At 40.5% G+C, this 22,631-nt stretch overlaps 1 protein-coding gene across 4 annotated transcripts in view; it reads right to left on the reverse strand.

The window, feature by feature from the left end:
- The window catches only part of NFIB (nuclear factor I B), a 201,085-nt gene that overhangs the window by 32,923 nt on the left and 145,531 nt on the right, over window positions 1–22,631 (reverse strand). For all 4 annotated transcript variants that reach the window (XM_066604273.1, XM_066604272.1, XM_066604274.1 and 1 more), the window contains 4 exons: window positions 19,944–20,072; window positions 14,889–15,067; window positions 3,950–4,088; window positions 984–1,066 (listed from right to left, as the gene is read on the reverse strand). In XM_066604273.1, the coding sequence (XP_066460370.1) occupies window positions 984–1,066; window positions 3,950–4,088; window positions 14,889–15,067; window positions 19,944–20,072 (530 nt within the window). The remainder of the gene's footprint in view (window positions 1–983; window positions 1,067–3,949; window positions 4,089–14,888; window positions 15,068–19,943; window positions 20,073–22,631) is intronic.

Below are 22,631 nucleotides of genomic sequence, written 5' to 3' on the forward strand. Positions count from 1 at the left end.
CCCCTGTTCTTCCCATAGGTTTGGATCCCAGAGGTGAGACCCACATCTGTTAAACATTGGTTTAATTTTCATTAATGTTCCATTAATGTTCAATTTAGGAATACCTCTTTAAGTTACTCTTCGTGAACAGGGCATATGGTTGGCAGTTTTATCTATAAGAATTAGGATGTTCTGGCACAACTGAGACCAGTCATACATTGTCGAAGAGTTTTCTAAATTCACATATATCCATGCCAAAGTTTTGCGAATTAGGTGCCTGTCATGTACAAATTACATTTTCCATCCATGTGCCCAATGTGTTTCACGAAGCACTTTGCTAGGCATTAAACGCTTATACAGCCACAATCCTATGCATATTTTGCTTGATAGCAAATATGGATTTTTCTAATGTAATTACAGCTAGTAATGTCACGTGGAAGGGAAGGCTAATGTTAGTTCAGAATTATATGCATTATGTCAACTAAAGACAAACTTAATTTTACGCAAAATCAGCAGTTCTTACCCTAGTACAAGCAATGAGAGACTCCTTCAAGTGTCAAGTAGAGGAATTGTCTGGATTGGAATATAGCCTGCCTGCATTTTACGTGTTATATCCAATTGTTTTCTACCGTACAAACACAGGTCATATTTTGTAATGTTCTGTATTTCGGGAAACTATTTGAAAAAGTCTTGTCATTGTGTTGTATTGTAAACAAAATGAAGTGTATTATGGGAAAAATAAAAAAAAAAGTAGTAAGGTCCCTGTGCCATGGGCTGAGCTCCCTGCATTACATACTGTACACTTGGCACGTGTCTTAAGGGACACTTTTTCGTCTCGCGGACACTTTGGGTTAAATGTGTTGATATTGGACGTGCCCGGTCATGATCACAGAACAGCAGGATTTTGTTTTAATCCAAGCTATTATGAGTGGTAGCATGCAAGCTTTTATGACACTATCCTCAAGCATCCTAAAGTCATTACACCTGATGTGAAAGCAGCCCACCTGTTGCTGGTGTAGGAAGGCTGGATCTCTAGGGCTTAGTCCCACATATCGGTTGGCTTGTGATGTGCCAGAGGCTGTGTAGGCTGGGAAAAAAAGAGAAAATGGAGAAAATGAAAACACAAGTAGGAATCCGAGTCATAATACTTAGTAAATACAAGAAAAAACAGACAGATAAGTCTTTCATAGTTGAATCAGAGCGAAACAAATATATAAACTGCTCCCAGAATAAACTGCAATCTGGGTAATTCATTAATAAACATTTATGATAGTATCTTGGTTACAATGTCATCTGCTACTGGTACTTCAAATTTTCTTCTCTTCTCTTCTTTGCACCAGCAACGGACTCATTTACAGTACTAGACATGGTTCCCTGGAATGAAAATCTCTATGAAGCCGATCTATAATGAAATACATTCCATATAATATTGTAGCAGGCCACCAAATCCAAGCAGGCTTATTTCAGTACATGTAATTGTTTTCCAGATCCAGATGCTATAAAATAATATTGTATTTTGTATTATACATTAGAATCATGGAGGAAGGTTTTTTTTTGTATTGTAGAATTGTATAAAAGCCGTTCGGACAGTTTTTATGATGACAAAACTTTATGACCGAGATATTTTTTCTACGGTATATACCGTATTTTAGATGTTTCAGATGATGCACTGCGGTTTATTAAATCAATACATTTGTGCTAGAAGTTGTTTAAACACATGAGCTTTAGAGAATATGCCCCTTACATTTAGACATAATCTACATAAATATTGGTTAAATGGGTTACTTAGCATTTAAAAATGGATGGCCTGTCCTTAGAATAGGCCATCAATATCAAATCGGTGGAGGCCCGCTGCTTGGGATCCCCGCCGATTGAAGGCGGGCGCTGAGCTCCTGCAAGAGCCGAAGCCTCTTCAATGTTTGCACTCAGAACGTCATATTATTTATAGTGGTCATTTTAAGTACTACAGGCTCATCCCATTTACTTCAATGGGACATGCTTCTAGTACTCAGAAAAGTCGCTAAACAATCATGGTCAGTTGAAAATACTGATGGCGGTGCTCGTAGGAGAGTTCTGCCGGCTTTTCATTTCATCCAATTAAAAAAATTCCCTTCTACCTAACTGGATTTTCATGGTCTTTTTGGAGGGTTACGCCACAGTCCAGTAGTTTTAGCTATGTCTCTATCAGTTTCACACTCTGTCCATAAAGGCCCAACTCTGGCTGGTGGTATGCTCACACGAATCCTGGATCTAGATCCTTATCGGGACCCTGCTAGTCTACATACACCAATATCTACTCTACATACACCACTATGGATATATGAAGACCCTGCTAATCTACATACATCAATATCTAGTCTACATACACCACCATGGATATATGGAGACCCTGCTAGTCTACATACCCCAATATCTACTCTACATACACCACCATGGATATATGGAGACCCTGCTAGTCTACATACACCAATATCTACTCAACATACACCACCCTGGGTATATGGAGACCCTGTTAGTCTACATACATCAATATCTAGTCTACATACACCACCATGGGAAAATGGAGACCCTGCTAGTCTACATACACCAATATCTACTCTACATACACCACCATGGGTATATGGAGACCCTGTTAGTCTACATACACCAATATCTACTCTACATACACCACCATGGATATATGGAGACCCTGTTAGTCTACATACACCAATATCTACTCTACATACACCACCATGGATATATGGAGACCCTGCTAGTCTACATACACCAATATCTACTCTACATACACCACCATGGGTATATGGAGACCCTGTTAGTCTACATACACCAATATCTACTCTACATACACCACCATGGGTATATGGAGACCCTGCTAGTCTACACATACCAACATCTACTCTACATACACCACCATTGGGTTGCTTTACCTCCTTTTTCACTCCAGTCTGCTAAATAATTGTAGTCAGATGAAAACACTGATGAGGCAGCGGCGGCGCTCATAGGAGTGTTGCAGTTCCTTTTACCAGCTGATGAATGGGGATCTCAAGCGGCGGACCCCCACTGATCAAATATCGATGGCCTGTCTTGAGGATAGGCCATCAAATTTTAAACCCTGGATAACCCCTTTAAACTGCAATATATTGCATACCCTAGAATGTACTCCTCCTGAGTTATACTCTGTATTAATAGTCTAGAGCTGCATTTACAATCCTGCAGGCTGCAGGGCTGGAATATCCTAGCACTCCTTGCTGACTTAATGTCTACATAGGGCTCGCAACGTTGATTTGCATTCTGGGAACTGTCATCAGCAAAGAAGCTCTGGGCTATAGTACAACTTGCAACAGTGTCACATACTCGCTGCCAAGTGAACAAGCAAAAAGAAAGAAAAAAAAATAGAATTGAAATCTGGTCAATCTCAGGAGATGAAGTCATCTAATTTTGAATACCCTTGCGTGAAATAGTAAGTACATGTAGTCATACATATTTGCACGCTCGCCGTTGCTGGTAACGTCATAAACATCATTCGCATGATAGTTACCAATGCGCATTTCTAGAACAAACATTCTGGGAGCGCTGTTATCAATTTATTACACACACTCACACAATTACAGGTCCTTATTAAAAAGTAATGATATGGGGATCACATCAAATCCATGTAATCAGGCATTTGTCATACTTTCATTTATTATGCCTTTCACCAAGTTTCTATCCTCAAGCAATCTTCAATTAGAAGAGATTAGCTAATCTCTTGGCACCGTTATTACCAATTCATTATTTGGTCAGCTTGACATACATTGCAGAAATCTTTGATTCTACAGCATGGCTTAATCTACTAGCCTAAAATAATCATTCTGACAATTAAGACTTTAACAGCCACTTTCAACCCTGAAGCAAACAGCGAGTGGATTCTATTGAACTTCAACACGACGCTGGATGCTGTAGTACGCGCTAGCCGTTCAACGAAGCTCACCTTCAGTGGATGTAGTGATGGGTTTTGTGTCCGTCATGGTTAGTGTCACAGGTCTCACTGCACCGTGATGAGGTGATGGCGCCAACACAGGAGTGAAGTGGCCAGGCACCTTTCCTACAACTTGCCCACTGCTGTTAGGCTGTAGAGAAAAGACAAAGACTGTTAATATACGGTAACACGGATGAGCATCAAGCTAGATTTGCACTATACAGGGCTGTTATTTCCAAGTGATGCATCATATCCTGATCCCTGGATACAAAGAAGCAATTTCTATACCAAAGCAAGTTTATCTTAGCGTTGGCTTTGCAGATATTGACACGTCTTTGCAGGCTTTATTATTTAGGGTGAGTGTGACCCGAGTCCCAATCTTAAAAAAAAAAAAAAACTAGAATAATTTGGGGGGGAAAAAAAGTTTTTTTGTTTCACGGCATTCCCACTAACAAGGCCCTTCTGAAACGACTAGTTTACAAACTTTAATCTTTTCAGTTCTTTGAATTGACGCACAGAGGCATAGAAATTCTAATGAAATATGTTATATAACAAATGAATTGAAGTGGGATTGAAGAGGCAAACAGAAGAGTTAAACATGAAAGCAACAGAGGGAAAGTTGTATCCATACATGCTGTCAGCCAGACCAGCAGCAGTTGCTAATGTGTCTATTGAAACTGTCACACAAGACAAAACAATAGAAAAGACTCTATAATGAGCCACATAGAATTTCCGCACAATAGAGTCATTGAAACACACAAAAATCAGTACAAGAATTTTAAGGAAATTGTGATTGTGAGACAGGCAAAGCGCGGTCTAAGAGATCCTTACAGTCTGTATTTACATAGCGCTTTTCTCTAACTTACAGTCAACTCTCGAAGGTGCTCATAGCGGTCCATATATTGTCAGGAATTGCATTTTTTTTTATGCGGGAGGAGTGAAGTATGTATCCCGCAGAAGACTACAACTTTAAGGAAAAGTAGAGTGTTAAGGCAGCAGTGTGCAGTCCTAAGCTCTTGCTGAAGGTTGCCAGTTCAATCCCTGCATGGTTCAGGTAGCCGACTCAAGGTTGACCCAGCCTTCTGAGGTCGGTAAAATGAGTACCCAGCGTGGTGGGGGGTGATAAATTACATGAAAGCGCTGCGGAATAAGTTGGCGCTATACAAATAACAAGTCCCTTTTGCCACTAATGTGCTGACACAGATTACCTGGTCAGGAAAAAGGTCAGAACAGATGGAACCGCTGCCTTTTTGTTTATCTTTCGGCTGTGCAAATATATAATGTGATGGTAAATATTATCACTGCTATTCCTTTACTATTTGGATTGGGATTTTTCAATAAAACATGAGTCGAAAGCAAAACAAATACATTTTCGTTGGGATCAGGCCCCATTTGATTTGAACAGAAAGAGGTTTGTGTGTTTTGCTTTGTGCCACGCTTGAGGAAGGCGACGGGTATATTTTTACAAGTTTATAACAATACGCGCAGATTCTTTATCACTTACTGACACAGCATTCTCCGGCTATGGGCTGCTGTCATGTGGCAATGGCGGTCAGAGTTTTGCTCGGACTCAGGTGTTAAACTGCAGCAAAAAGCTTTCCAACAAAAGGCATCTGGCAGTTTGGCAAGCTTTGGAGCCAGTTGTGATCACAGCTTTGGGGCTGCCTTGGGGTACGCCATTTGTCTTGGAAGCTAATCAAGTCTGTAATCATTGTTTTGGCCACGACAACCTTTTCTTTTTCGATGCTAAAAATAATTTGTGTGCTATCTGTCTATAATGTGTCTGCAAATATAGTCACAATGCCCATTACAAGTCCAGCAATTCTCGAGTAATAGCATTTGTTTCACAGATTATTCTGGAGAAAACTAAAATCACCTTATAAAAGTAACAAGAAAGATAGAATTTAACTGCTAAATGATGTAGCCGTCGATATAACTCATCTCGTTAGAATAGATAATACTACTAGGTGCTGTGTCCCCGGCGGCACTTCGATTATGGTAAAGGTCTACTTGTAGACACATACATATTGATTTGCCATTATGTATTAATATGTCTAAGTTTATTGGGAATTTCGCCCTGAGCTGAACAGATCTCCAGGAAATTGCATTGTCTATTTTTTCACTATTTTCATTACAAAAACGTGATATTTTGGATAGGACTACAATAGGCTGCAGTTCCAACATGCCTTGGTGGGGTAAGTTTGCCACTACATAAACCTTGCCCCCAAATGGGACTTGTGCAATTCATCAAATTCATTTGACAAGTTCGCCATTTCAAGTGAGCATGATTCTGGATTTCCCCAGGATTGTGAAATCAATATAAAGTCATCCTTGGTGTGAGAGATAAAGGGAGAGGGACACAGAGAGAGAACAGAAGCTTTATTAGAAAGGCACACGTGCATGCTATACCAAATGCTGCCCCCGCCTTTATTAATATGTAGTCAGCCCTAGTAGTGCCCGAAAAAAAGCTGCAAAGTGAGGAGTTTTTTTCTTTATAACAAAGTTAAAATAATGTGGTTGCATAAGTGTGCACACCCTCTTGGGTCCCCTGTCCACGACCCTGAATTCGCCGGCGATTTACCGCAGGCTAGAGCAGGCTGAAGCTTTTTATAGCATTGCTATGGAAAGCGCCAGCCCTGTGTCCACGAGCGGAGAATCATTGCGATTCTCTGCGGTCAGCCTATCTATTACATTAGGCTGACCGGCGGAGAAACGTGTGCGGCTCCTGCTCCTGGGCGGCCGCGGGACTTTGCAATGCCTGTGGACAGCCGGCCTTATAGTTGGGGATGTGGTTGTGTTTAGAATTAGCTAATCACATTTAAACACATGTTAAATAGGAGTCAGTACACATGGCACAACAGTAGCATTACCAAGACCTAAAATGTCCCTCTAAGGTTGATCACAAGACTAGAAGAAAATTGGTCCAGAAGGCCAAGAGTCCTATAGCAACATTAAAGGAGCTGCAGGAGTTTCTGGCAAGTACTGTTTGTGTAGTGCATGTGACGACCATCTCCCGTATTCTTCATATGTCTCTGTTGTGGGGAAGGGGGGCAAGACGGAAGCCTTTTTTAACAATGAAAAACATCCAAGCCTGGCTATGTTCTGCCAAAACCTACATCAAATCTGCCAGAAGTACGTGGGAGAACGTGTTATAGTCTGATGAGCACAAGGGTGAACTTTTTGCCCATAATTCCAAAAGGTATATTTGGCACAAAGCCAACTCTACCATCACCAAGAGAACACCATACCCGCAGTGAAGATGGCGGAGGCAGCATTATGCTCTGGGGCTGTTTTATGCTGCTTGAATTGAGGTTTTTAGTCAAGCATGACAACGACACAAAGCATGCCTCCAAATCAACCAAAGAATGGCTTCGTCAGAAGAAGATCAAAGCTTTGGAATGGCCCGGCCAGAGGGTGGGTGGGTTGACCTGACGAAGGCGCTACACACAAAATGTCCTTGCAATCTGACTGATTTGGAGTGTTTTTTCAAGGAAGAGTGGGAAAAGATTGCCAAGTCAACATGTGCCATGCTGATAGACACCGACCCAAAAAGACTGAACGCTGTCATAAAGTCAAAGGGTGCATCACCAAAATATTCGTTTTAAGGTGTGCATATTTATATCAACCACCTGAAAAGAGCGGTACAAAACCGAAAACCATGGAGGGAGCTCACCTTTAGGGTCACCGAGGGTCGTAAATGATTAAACGGCTAAAAACAACACTATTTATGCAACCACAATATTTTAGTTTGAACTGCTTCCATCATATTAATATATAAGGAGTCTAACTGTTCCATACATGTTAAGTTACTCCCGGGTCCTACTCATACCCTTTTCCATCATCCGGGCAGCACAGAGCCGCTTTATCGCGCAATTTACTTTACTTACCCTACAGAAAGAAAAACTGCCCACTTTGTTTGTCGATGTAAACCAATGAGCTCCATAGCTCCTAACTCATTTCTATCCCTACATATTCGATTGAATGGCATAGCGGATTCTCTATAATCAGTGCAGCGGTAATATAATTACACCACAGAATTGCTGTGGGGACTACAAGACAGCTCAGTTGCTTGTCCTAACAATCTAAATGAGAGCATTACGGAGTGTGGCTGGGGAAGAACAGTTCATTCTAGGTAAAAGCTGGCATGGTATCTGTTATTTCCATCTGTAGAGCTGTTAAATGGGAACCCTTTCACAGATGCAGAGATTTCCGTACGGGAAGGCTGCACGTTCTGCCCAGATGATATTAGATTTCACCTATTATTTTCTTTCTTTTAAAGACCACGCTTCCTTAGAGGAGTTTTTCATGGAAAATATGTGGTATAGGTTTTATATTGATTTGTTTAGCCTGCTGGCTTTCCATAACCCGAAATAGAAAAATATCTACTGTTGACTAACAATAAATACAAGATCGCTCCAGTTGGTACAATAAAACTATGTACCCCATGATGTCATTTTAGGAGTGATTTTTCCTCCATAAAAGCCTTAATTTCTTCTATATTTAGCAATGGCCTGTAAACACTTGGAGCCGATGAGGTCTGTTACATGCTATGCACACTAATCTGCTTTGCTGACACAAGGCTAGAACCTATTACTCTGGGCCTCGAAGCCAAATAAACCACATTGCACAGCATGTCTTATCAGATCCTGGGAGACGCTTTTACAGCTGTTGGCTCACTTTGCAGCAGATGCTTTGCTTTCTGACCTTTTTGCAGCATTGTCCTCTATATCACATCATGAACCATGCCAGGTTTGCCATACTGCCAGTGCATATTGCATTCCGGCTGTTGCTGACTGCAGTCCCCCAGACATATTGATCATTAAACTCATAAAAAAAATGGTCCCATTTAGGGTGTGGTCTGACAATATGTTCGCTTTTTCTATATCTGGTAACTTAAATGCAACCCTTAATGAATGCGGATCGCTGAGGTTGAAAAACATTATTGGCAACAAGAACATAAAATTTTACAATCGGGGGATAAGGAGAATTAAGTTATGAATTCCATTTTTTGTTAGAGAAGTTCTACTGTACAATGCACAAATATTAAGTAAGGCCAGGTTCACAATTGCGTTGGAGGTTCCACTTGGAGGCTCCGGTACAGATCCGGCATAGAGTGCCGGATGAAGTAGTGCAGTATGCTGCGTTGCTTCGGCCACAAACATGCCAGAAGCCAGAATGTCGGATGCCAGACTGATCTCATTATAGTTTATTAGTACAGACCAGAGAATGATAAGAAAAGTGTTCCGTTGTATAGCTCACTTGTCTAAACATTTCACACGCAATGATGGATGTGTGCAAGCTACAGGGTTTACTTATATGTAAACAAGTCATGTCAAAAGGGCTATATGGGGGCAAAAACATTTCCAAGGGTGCTCAACCTGCTATAAAAAGGTTTTCTTAAAAAGCCATAATCAGCAATCCCCCACTGTTCTTGTCCCACTGGTGCCCCGTCTGCCGTAGCAAGCCGGCAATGACATCACAGTGACTTGCTGCAGTGGTCATATTCCCTTGTGTCACGTCATCATCCCTGCTGTAAGTCGAGGGCAGTGATGTCATTGTGGAACATTTACAATCTGTTCATGCTAATACATTCTCCCTCCATAAAACCTGCCATACATCCAATATTTCCGTAGACAATGGTAAGCCGTGCACAGGCTAAAAGAGTGTCCTTTTGGCATATGATTGACCCATATACCTTTGCCACCACTGTACTGAATAGCATATCCGACTAAACTACACTCATACTTGATTACAATGGAGGAGTCCACATAATACTGTAGGATATGCCATAAAAGCCACTAAACACGGGAGGAAGAAAGTCCATATACATAGCTCTATTGTTCCTAAGGTAATCTGATGCCAACATAAAACATTTTACTACATTTTTTTCCTTTTTCAGCACAAGATACAGTATAAATGCATATGGAGAAACTTTCAGCATTGTTAAAGCAAAGCAAAGCATCTAAAAGGGACGACCCAATTGCCTTTAATAAAACTTTTATAATGCTAATTTGCTTCAATAAAAAATGAATGCAGCTAATTAAACTAAATCAAATAAAGTAGAGTTAGTAGTGGCAATGCATTTCTGCAATAAATCCAGAAGATGTGCAGATAAATCTTTCACAGTAGGCAAGCAGACATAGATCGCTGATACAAAGCCGAAGAAAAGTCCCACACAGACTATAAAACCTCCCGTATAAGTCCACGCACTGCCTATACAGTGTAAAAATGACAGGTTTTAGTCATGTTAAAATATTTGACAGAGATGACTAGATTCAGATTTATTACCAGCTTCAAGGTGACCTGTTATCTCTACAAGTCCATTGATTAACAAAGGGTTTAGGGTGAAAAAATTAAGAAAACAATAATAATGTGTTTGCATAAATTTTCACACCCTAAAACTAAAGGCCCATTTACACTGAAAGGTGGTCGATCAAACGGCAGTTTGAGTGACAGTTTTGAGGGATCATCTTTGCATAAACTGTTAAGTAGCTAATTAGCTACTTAAGAGTTAAATGCAGGTAGAGCGGGATACCATTGACAGGTCTGAGAACAGCAGCTACTTTGTATATGCAAACAGCTGCTTTGTTCTCTGAGCTGTCAGCTGGTATCCTGCTGAGCTGATAGCGCCAAAAACAGCAGGTGCTGCTTTGTTCTCGGAGCGATCGCTGAGAGCTCTGTGCGGGATACCAGCTAAAAAAAAAGATGCTATCAGCTGGTATTCCGCTGAGAACTCAGAGTGCGGTGCTGATACGGCTCATCACTGACTTTTAATTTGCTAAAAGTCAACGATGAATGAATAGTGTCAAAAAGTGCACGATGGGTGCCCATTTAGACACAACGATTAGCGCTCAAAAGGTGGCTTTTGAGCAATAATTGTTGTGTCTAAATGGCCCTTAACACTTTGTTGATGCACCCTTTGACTTTATGGCAGCATTGTCTTATTGGGTAGGTGCCTATCAGCATGGCACATCATGACTTGGCAATCTTTGCCGACTCTTCCTTGCACAAGCTTTCCAAATCTATCAAATTATGTGGGTATCTCATGTGTACCACCATTTTCAGGTCAACCCATATATTTTCAATGGTCCAAGGTCTATGTGGGCACAGTTAGTGACACGGCAGATGTGAAGTCCATAGTCCACTTCAGAGGAATCGATAGCAGAGGATATGCTGGAACGCGGTCTGGGTAGACCTGGACTTCCAACTTGATATCTGCTGTGTCACCAATGGTGTTCACATCGAAAATCTGTAAGCTGCATTAAAGACTTTAAGAGATCTTCAATAAACACTACATGCTAACCTAAGCTCATACTTTGGAGTCATTTTAAAGAGAGTAGACAGAGAGAGGTCCCTGCCAGTAAGAACATTCAATCCAAATTGAAAGTGAAGAGTGACATAATAGGTACAAGGTGCTAGTTACTGTCTAGGGAACAGGTCCGTTGTGTTGGCAAGGCGAATATAAATAAAACTGCAAAGTCTTGCTACCCAACCAGTATCTAAGCCAACACAGCTATAAAGTGTAGAGTGACGTGACAAGGTGACAAGTGCAGGAGGTGGTAGACATATCTGACCAGGTCAGGTTGTGTTCAGACCACGGTTTATGTCTTAGGGACATAATACATTCTTGAGCAAATGAGTTTTCATGTTTAAAACTGGAAATGCTAGAAGCAAGTCTAATGGTCCAGGACGGTGAGTTCTACAGAATGGAAGAAGTCCTGCAGATGGGAGTTAGAGGATTCTGTAATGGAAGATAAGAGTCAGAGGCCATTGGTGGACTGAAGAGCATAAGTGGCTTTGTAGACAAAGGTGATATAATACGCTGAAGCATTATGAAAAGCTTTGTAGACCAGAAGCGTGTTCAACTAACTCTACAAGGAACAGGTAACCAGTGTAATGAGCGACAGGAGTAGGCATCAGTATAACCGCTAATCACCAGATCAACCTGTATACTGCACTCACAATGGCTCGAAATGGAGCTAGTGGCGGAATGTCAATTGTAGTGAATGACAGTAGTCAAAGTGGGAAATGATCAGGGCCTGGATTAGTGTTTTAGCAGTATCAGTGCAGTACCAGAGACTGTTTAGGGGACGGCAACAGGATTAATATGTCTTATTTGCTTTACTACGTGCTGCACATGATCCGCTTATATGTGCTATTTAAGAGCTGTAGAAAACTTGAGGATAATAAATTCTAAAGAAGGCGGTGGAGGGATAATCCAGCTCCATATTTTACACAATTTCTCATGGTCAGAACATTTACATTAAGGCTTATGAAACAAATCGTACGTTACAAAAATATGATGTTAGCCAGGAGAAGGACCATCCGTGTGAGACGTCTTATCACATGTAAGAGTGCAAGTATTCTCTCCACGGTTGTATCTTTGTAGTTCCTCAAGGTGACCTCTCAAGTGTTTCATTTTGGTTGCTTTGTGTTGAATGGATATATTACATGAGGTTTATAATGCGAGTTCTTCATAGGCCGGAAAGTATTGGCTTGCATTTCCAAAAAGCAGTAATAGCTGTTGTGTGATAGAAATTAAGCAGTATTTCGATGGGGATGGAGCACATTTAGCAAATGATAGGCCAGATTTCGAGTGGTCTGGCTTGTGAACGTCTCGTTGATAAGGCAGAACACAGGCATTCACAATGTAATGAAATGTTAAAGGCATGACTGATCTAATTAGGATATGCGCTACCAAAACTTTAGCAAAACAGCTTTTACATCTTTTTAACAGCATGGTTAACCTTTCGGAGACCGTGAAAATAGTGTTAAATAAGTAAAACCTGACCCTGACACATTGGAAATTTGCATCAAATCTTTGTGTGAATTGCATGAATAATAACATGATTATTCTATCCAGAAATGATTACATGTGACAAATAAAACTACGCACAGACCATCAGTTGAATCCATGCCCAAATACACACTTCAAATAACCAAAACATTAGAAAACAAAAAAGTCTTAGGGGAAAAATTGAATTTCATAAGTATTTTTGATCCAAAACAAAAACCTCTTCAGCCATCTGTATATTCACAGACTAGAGACATTGCATAAATCAGTCTAGCTGAATGGGCACGGCTATGGACAGCTGATAAACTGTACTAATTGTAATTTATGAAAGGTCATGTGTTGTTCGAGTGTTAGAACATTTCTTTACAGCATTAGTTAGTTAAAGTATAGATAAAATGTTCAGTAACTCTGCAGATACTTTAAGATGCACTGCAGATGTCCACAAGACAGTTACAATTTCAGTCCGTATTAGGGCAGCCAAAACCAAGATGCGAGGCTCTTTTAACCCAATATTAGATTCTGTATAGGGTTGAGTGGTGATGAGAGATGAGCAAGCATACTCACTAAGGTCAATTACTCGATCGAGCATTGTCCTTAGCGAGTATCTCCCCGCTCGGAAGAAAAGGTTCGGCTGCCGACGGCGGGTGAGATGTGAGTTGCGGCAGTGAGCAGGGGTGAGCGGGGAGGAGAGAGGGAGAGAGAGATCTCCCCTCCGTTCCTCCCCGCTCTTCCCTGCCTCTCCCCATCCGAGCGGGGAGGTACTCGCTAAGGACAATGCTCGATCGAGTAATTGCCCTTAGCGAGTATGCTCGCTCATCTCTAGTGGTGATCTAAGTTTGCTGCAAAGCTGTTTCCCAACTCTAGTCTTCAAAACCGAACAACAGGTCATGTGTTCAGGTTTTTCCATAGTATCACGGAGGTGATGGAATTATTGTCGGTGCCTCAGAAATTTCCACAGGCGTCTTCCCTACAGGATATCGTGAAAACATGACCTGTTCGGAGGTCTTGAGGACTGGAGTTGAGAAACACTGCTTCAGAGGAATCATATGGAATTTGGTTGCTATGGTCAAAATACTGATGCTATAATGTAGCCATACTGAAACAAACCTTAATCATGGCTTTGACCAAATCAAGTGTTTGTTTTCTTCCACCATTTTTATATAAAAATTAAAGGGCTTATCCAGCACTGAATGATTGATGAACTATCCTTGGGATAGGTCATCAATAGCTGATCGTTGAGGTCTACCGCCTGAGGCCCCACCAGTCAGCTGTGCACCAGGCTGCTGCATCGCTGTTTGGAGCCAGAAGCAGACAACTCAGTAGACTTTGTAGTGGCCAGGCATGGTATTGCAATCACAGCCCCCACTGAAGTGAATGCGAGCTGTGCAGGGGCATTACAAAGTGTATGGAGCTGTGAACTTCCAGTGCTGTACACCGACACAGTGGCCTAGTAAACAACTGATTGGCAGATGATCCAGGGTGTCAGACCCCCAATGATCATCTATTGATCCTCAGGATCAATTAGTGCTGGACAAACCCTTTAATTCAGAATTCTGCTGGTTTCCTGATAGGGCAGTGTATTGTGGGTGCTCAGTTTACACAATTAAAACTAAATTGTGAGGGCATATGCCCGAAAATGGAGCAGAACTGCTGTGGGTTTCCAAAGGTAACTAGTAAAAATTAAGTCGTAGAATGTGGTAACATCATGAAAGCTTTGGAATGTCAACTAGGAAAGCATTATTAAGAAACTACTTATACAGGTGTGCCAAAGCTTAACTTGACTGTGATAACTTTCTATGAAAAGTTATGTTAGGCCATTTAAATCTATTGTTACCTTAGCTCAACACCATCAAAAGCCATTGCAAAGCAATTGAAATGACAAAAACTATGGCACAGAAAGTTACCCCAACGCTTTAAGAGTCAAATTAAACTTTACTACATCCGTACACAGTGAATCAAGAGAAAAACTGCATTATAGACGAAAAACATGTTATTGTTTTTCCCCTGGGAAATTGATGCAAACTTTTCTTTATGATTAGACTTTCACAGCAACCAATAGTTTTTAGGAAGAATTACAGCTATGGTACTTTCCATGGAAATTACTCTATTAGTCTTTTATCCACTACTATCATCGGTTTAATTAGAAAACTCCTTTACCTGGCTTGTTTGCGGGCTGGACGGGTCATAAGAAGGAACATAGTTCTTCAGGGCATCCTGAGGGTTCAGGTGTGGAGGATATCGAATTGTTGGATGAGAAAAGTAGGAACTTGGGGCCGGAGGAAGAATAGCTTGGGTTGCAAATGGCAGAGGGGAAGGTGAAGTCCTGGTTGAGATGACTGTCAACACAGAAGAAGAAAAAAAAAGTTAGCAGTTTGTTTTGTGCCTATAGAGCTGCGAGAGTCTGACCCACCTGAACTTGTGAAAACACTCCCCCCAAACACTTGTAATTCATCTTCTAAAACATGTACTTGATTATTTTCCCGTCTGTACTAGGAATTCCAACGTAGCCCAAATACCAGACATCCCTTGAGAGCTAACAGCCCAAGTTTCCCAGATCAAGCTGCTCGAACCCTTGTTTAACTTTCAGGAATTACACCATTCTCTGATTTAGCATTGCTTGAAATAAAAGCATTATTCCCAGAAAGAAAACATTTTTCACTAGTTAAGTGTTTTCTCCAGAGTCTCTAAAGATAACAAACCCCACATTTTTGTGTTCCATAACATCACACTGGGAAATAAGTCATCGTCAACTCCTAATGAGTTTTGGCTGCAACGGACCACTACATACCTGTAAAACGTATGGGATACTACTGGCTTGCAAAACGAACCATGCAAGGATGAAGGGAGTCAGTGCCTAAATGATGTAGACAGAGCTTGAACCCTACAAGTCTATTTGACAGTGTGTGCTTTCTTAGACCTCCTACATTTCTGGCATTGAGGAAAAAATACTTTTTGTTACAAAAATCGTCTTGAATGATCAATTTAAAGAGCAGTCTGCCTATTTGCATAGTGCGGATAGGGCAAGTGTTTTATGCTACATCAATATTTATTTAATTGATTGAGTTTAAGCATTTTCTTCAGAGAAATGAACAGGACTTGCTGGCAGATTGTGTTTTATTAAAAGAGAATCAATATAGGGAAGAATGAAACAAATCGTATTCTAATCAAACCAAACATTTGTCCTGGATCCTTTCTAGGCATATAAGTTGATTTGCTTTGCCTGATAGCGATGATTTCCATATTTCAGCTTCACAGCAGTTTCTAAAACAGCGCTATGTTAATGGCTTCATCTAAGGGGCTTGATAACTGTGTCAAGCTGTCACTCAGCAGTAGGCTCAGCATCTGTGATACTCAGCCGCGGAAAAAAAAAAAAAAACTAAAATGAAGCTTCGCCTATGCTCTCATGTTGGAATCTTCATTTTTGCTCTCATACATGTGATGCCATATGAATAGTTAGTTTCTTCTGACATGGCAATACCATGCAGACTTTGCATAAACCAATTAAAACTGCGTACCATAATGGCCAATTATCGAGGACAAGTAGGCGTTAGGGGTGTAAAGCAAACACATTCTTACTTTCCAGACTTTTCAGATTCTGCTTGCAAGTAGGTAGATAGGAGGTGGTATTCACCATAGGCTAGGACTACACGGCGACTTGTGGCCACATGACATAAGGTCACAATGTCCCGCTGCTACGTCATAACTCGTGATATTGAATGTCGCCATTTGTGCCCTGTAAACTTACCGCAATACGACAGACAGCAGAGATCTAAATCTGCCTTCGGCATGACCACATTCATTATCATTAGCAGCAATGTTATATTCTTTTACTGCAAGTTGTAACAAGTACAACTCCTGATTAATAAAGGACCTACGAGATCATTTATATTTTGATTGCTCCGGATGTGTTTTAAAAGCATTTCACGAATAATGTTGCATATCAAGGAAAACTGTAGTCGTCCCTTAGTGAGCTGAGCATTGCCCTTGGCAGGTTCTAGAGATAATCACCGAACACAGGTGAACGCCCCAAGTTACAAGTGAATGTGATATCCGTTGGTTGGCCAAAATTCTACTTGGCTCGGAGCCTTGAAAGGAAAATGAAGTTAACTTAATGAAGTAAACTGAGCAAAGATATTCCCATTCTCATTAAATAGAAACACATGTGTAACTTCATTTCACCCACTGTACCTGAAATAACTCCGGTTATTGAGGCATGCTCTATTTTCACCTCAAAAAGTGACACGAGATTCATTCCCTTTTGGAATAACATTTCAGGCTGCCCGTGCACCACAATCAGTGGCCCCGCTGAAGTAGGGCCTTCACTCCAAGCAAGTTGGCAAAATAAAAAACTGTCCCGCTTTGAAATATCTAACTGTAAAGGAGCATTTACACGCAGCGATAAGGGAAGAGCTCGTTCCCAAGACCAGTTCAGCCCACAAGTGCTAAAACTGAGTTACATCGGCAGATGCTTCACTCGTCAGCTACTCCAACAAATGGGAAAAAGAATCATCTCCGACATAAACTCCCCGTGGTAGAGAAAAGACCACGTTATTGTCCATCTTCATGAAAAGGAGTCCACATTCCGATGAAATGAAAAGTATGATGTTCCTTGGTTCTGAAGAATGACTACATACCATATATACACACATATATATATATATATATATATATATATATATATATATATATATATATATATATATACACACATAAATATAATAGCCTGATGTGGTGCTGTTTGTTATTAAAACAACTTATGTGTACATTAAGTACTATAGCCTACTCATCACACTCATCATCACCATAGTATCTATAGGGGACCATCAAAAAGTAGCCCGGCACCACACTCTTATGAAAGCCGTCTAAAAGAAACTTTCCGCAAAGAGTAATAAACACAATGAGATAATGTGTTTCCAATAGCGGCCCGCGCATCATGTGATGTGTGGTGCCCCACTCAAAGCGCCGTTCCCTGGTTTTTGTTTTAGCACTCTTTTTATGATGAATTTAATTCCTTCGCATTTCCGTTCGTGCGTCTTGGAGTGGAACGCATCACATGACTGAACGCGTGACGCCCCCCTACTTCCGCTGCTGATCGGGACTGTAAGTTACAGTGCGGCTTTCATTTGTTCATTCATCTGAATGTTCCCTGATTGCATGTAAGTATGTATACTGCTGTGATGTGTTGTGATACTTATTACTTGAAATACGTTGCTTGCATCTTGAGAAAGGGAGTATGCAAGCTCCCGAAATGCGTTGGTTAAGAACTTTAATAAATCCTGTGAATCTTACTCCTTTGGCTCTGATTGTAGAGAGGAGGTGGGGTCTCTCCTACCTCCAGTGAAGTTAGTGTGCACTTTCCCCTTTGGATTTATTATTTGCAGTTCTCAGCATCTTCACTGACCTAGCGCCTTTTCCATCATCTGCCCATTTAAAGAAAAATCTGTCAATGTTGCCCGTTGCATCCAATCACAGCACAGCTTTCATTTCTTATATTGCTGAGGTAAAATGAAAGCTGTGCTGTGATTGGTTATTACGGAAGTTTTTTTTTTTAGACTGCTTTCATATTGGCCCCCTTACATGGGATAACTGTTGGATGCATAAACGCTTAAGAGATGTCCCATGGGGTACCGCCTGACTCCTGTGCTTTATACATGAGTGATAGCCGGTCAAGTGAATAGAGTCAGAGCAACCAGGGATCATTCCAGCCACCTACCTCTATTCACAGTGGACAGGAGTCACTCAAACATTGAGCAGCTCCTGCTTACACGGCTCGACAGTCACTTGGTTTTTAGTTCTGCCAAAAAAACAAGCGGCTCCGACGGGTAAATGATTTCTCACTCAGTGCCCTGATGGTAGCTGCGTGTACACTGGGCGATTATCGCACAAATTCTCAGTTTCCAGTGGAAATTCGGGCAATAATTAACCATATAAAGGTACCTTAACAGTGTGGTGCTGGGCTAAGTTTTTGTGGCCCACCCTGTACAACAAACTGCATTTTAGGGTTTTTTTACTCGGAAATATTTGAATTAGATGCGCTAAAAATAAAAGAAAAGCCTGCAGAGGTTTTTGAAAAATTCCGCTAATGTCTAGAAAAGTAGGCCAGTGGGGCACGACGCACAGGGACCTCCACATTGGTTCGGCCTAAGTATTTTGTGTATTCGAAAAAGTTAACGCCTTTACATTATAACTATTATTCCTAATTCCGCTAAATTTCCTATGCGTGGGTATATATCTATATAGATTGTGATAGTCGTCCTGGGACCGGCTTTTTACTAGTACTACTAAGCAATTTTAGTGTACATGAGACTGACAACTGATTGATCTGCTGTGACACTAACTAGCGGAGGTGAAAATGTATTCTTTGTTCCTGAATAACAATTACATATTTTTCCCCCTACCAGTGGACAATCTGCCCGAAAACAACTTCAGTCCATGGACCTGCCTTGTTCTAGCTAAGACCGAAACCTTTAGCGCTCAATAATAGGCACCCTGAAAAGTCAAGACTTTATAATTACAGTCTACAGAGACCTCTACGATATGTGGAACAACTATGAACACCAGTAGACTTGTCCCAGTTTTTTATTCTGCTGAAAACTTGGAAAAAAATGGACTGAACTGGTTTGGGTAAGGAGCTCTTCAATTGTTAATATTATAGTGAAAACCATGAATTATACTACAAATTACATTGTAATCAGCAATTGAACCCTGAACAATAAAATTAATGTTTTCAAGTCTGTGAAATTTGTACTCCACATATACACAAGGTAAACAATTTCCTATATATATATAAAGTATATACAGTCCTTATGGGCGATTACTCTGGTTAAGCAGACTTATAACTGTAGGATTTGACATAACTCCTAGACTCTAAAATGCCTTGTACAATGTGAAATGCAATACTCTGTGTCAAGTGGCAGAAGTACGAGTTTCTTTTATTCGTGGAGACGAGGATTCCCTAGAAGCACTTAACTGTGAAAGAGCTATCATAGTAATAAGTGATTGCATTATTCCCAGTTTACAACGTTATCACAGGGCTTTTAGTCGCTGCAAGAGACAAGCAAACAAGACAACGCCAGCACACATCACTGCCTTTCATAGTACTTCTCTCCTGCTTCAGAAACAAGTCGTAAAATCTTAAAGGCAATAATGGCAGCTTCAAAAATTTAAGATGTGTAGGGAAAACTATACTACATGACAGTATTTTGCCCTTACCACTATGTCCTACTCCTGGAATCCCCGGATGATGATGCTGGGGGAAAGTGCTGAGTCTCGAAGAATCCTGTGGAGATGTTGGACTAAACAATGGCTTTTCAGGCTTCTTCATTGTTGGGGAGGACATATCTGTTTAAAGTAATACAACAAGGTTTCAGGATCCAAGCAGGTAAGGGGAACGTATCAGTCATGATTAGACTCATTACATTTGTATAGTTATGGCTAATTAGTCTTGAGAAATTGATTTTTCCGTAGCCCAAAGACGCAGGTCTTCTCTATCCCCGATATACCTTAGCATATCTCATCAACTCTAAGGAGACTTCCTGCTAGTCCCAACTATGTGGAGAGCAGATGAACAATGTGGAGGGCAGATGAACAAGAACAAATGACCGGCCTCTAGACGAGGGCTTCAATCACACACAGTTTGCTTGTCTTCAGCCTATTAAACCAAAATCGCATTCCTTTCATACCGGACAGGCATGACATTGGAATAATTCATGTCGTTATAATTTCTCAGATGTTCCGAATTGCGCTAAATATGCTGTAGCATCATACATGGTTTTGGCCAAAAGTTGGAACTCTTACCTAACAATATGGCAGCTTTCATTGTAGATAAGCTTTTAATAAAAACGCATTTTATCTTACAACACAAATGATGTGATCTGAGTTTTACCTCTGTTCACAGAACCTAAGAAGCATTTGGCCTAGTTTTTCTCTTCGGCTCAAAACATCAATATAAAATAATCACATATTCAGTACAAAGGGTGACAGACATTTGCATGTTAAAAAAAAGAGGAGATAAAGCAAACATACAAGTCATGTAATGATATGCATAGTGACACAGAGACACAATCGGTTTTGTTGCAAGGCACTTAAATATACAAAGACTTCATGCAAGGACTGGAGCTGTGGAGAGCCCCAACATAATGAAGTCTTTGTATTTAGCACTGTCTGAATTCCCATCAGGTCCTGAGTTCTGCCAACTGCCCATCCAAATAGTTGGTTCTCATCAGTTGGCACACTGTTCGAAAAAGCCTCTAATATCAATGAGAACACTCTTTAACTTCCCCTTATAGATATTTATTTCAGTGAAAGCAAAAAAAGTTAGCTTAGGCTGAAGTGCTTGCAAAAAATAAGATAGTTTGTCTCTTAACTGGTACTGAATAAGGGAGAAACTGTTAAAAAGTGTACTGTGTGATCAGCTGGCCACGATGTCCGTCCAAGGTCCTATTCAGATCAGATTTGAGTACTACACAAGGCACATACACTTCAAAAATAAAAATATCTACCTGTGTACTCTACAGCATCTATACAATTGTACGGAACATAGGGATTTCTGTTGGCACCTATAAACATATACTGTACATTAAAGCCTTTTTAGAATGGGTCAATGGCAGATGTATACAAACGTATGATATGTTTAAATCTACTTGTGTTCAAAAATTAGCCTACCCAAAAATGCTATCTACTATTGTGTCTTTTAAGTGAATTTTCCCATCTCTCACATTCCAATGAATGGACTAGTGATTATATTAAAGGGGTTGTCCAATTTAAGGGAAACCCTTGTCCCCCATGGTATAAAATAACAAATGAGTCCTTACTCACCTATCCCCAATCCCCCGTTCATCCTTTGCTGCCATTTCTTTTCTCCGCTATGTGGGGGACCTGGTGACAGGGATTTCCCTTAACTCAGACAACCCCTTTAACATTTAAAGGGAACGATACTCTATTTTATAATTTTGGGTTTCCGTCTATTGTTGAACATTTTTCATTTACAATGCATATTATTTGTCTTAGGCTACTTTCACACCTGCGTTAGGACTCAGTTTAGAGGTTTCCCTCTTTCTGCTCCTTTTTTAGAAGAGAGAAACCGATATAAAATGGAAAAAAAATCTGATCTGTTTTTTCCCCATTGATTTCAATGAGGTTTAAAAAAATGGGAAGCAAACAAAAAGGCTTCAGTTTGCTTCCACCTCATCAGGTTTCCGTGTGAAATGAAAAAAATAACGCTGCAGGCTGCGCTATATTTCCCTGCAAAAAAATGAAAACCTGACAGAATGGAAGCAAGAGGAAGCTTTTCTCTTCCTTTTTTTTTTAATTAAAACCTCATTGAAATCAATGGGGACAAAAACTGGTCAATTTTTTTCAGTTTTATTTCATTTTCTGTCCTTCAAAAACGGAGCAGAGATGATAACCCTGAACTGAGCCCTAACACAGATGTGAAGGCAGCCTTACATAGCTTGGCTTGTCGATGAGTTTGTGGCCATAACTTTGAGTGATTGTGCTCCAGTAGACCAGCCAACATAAACTGCAACAATGATCCTGACATCCCCAATGACCAAAATCATCATGGCTTTGTAACAATAATTTAGCCATGTGCTTGCTTATTTTCATTTTCACACCTTTGCACATTTTTCTTTCCAATCAAATGAATACAATATTTTCAGCCTTTTTAAGTAATAGCTGAAAGAAGTGGTAGGAATCTGAAATTAGAGACCCTGTGCCCAAACAAGGAGGGTTACCTCATAAAAATCTTACTTGCAAAACCTAGATAATTTCTAAATCTACATATGTGTCCACCTTTCCTCTAATTTAATTAAAGGGATTTCCAGACATTTATTATTAAAGGGTTCACCACTCGGGATCTCTACCACAATTAGGAGCTAGAAGTGTAATGGAATGCATCGC

Source organism: Eleutherodactylus coqui, chromosome 5, assembly GCF_035609145.1.
Source record: "Eleutherodactylus coqui strain aEleCoq1 chromosome 5, aEleCoq1.hap1, whole genome shotgun sequence".
In the NCBI taxonomy this organism is placed as follows: domain Eukaryota; kingdom Metazoa; phylum Chordata; class Amphibia; order Anura; family Eleutherodactylidae; genus Eleutherodactylus; species Eleutherodactylus coqui.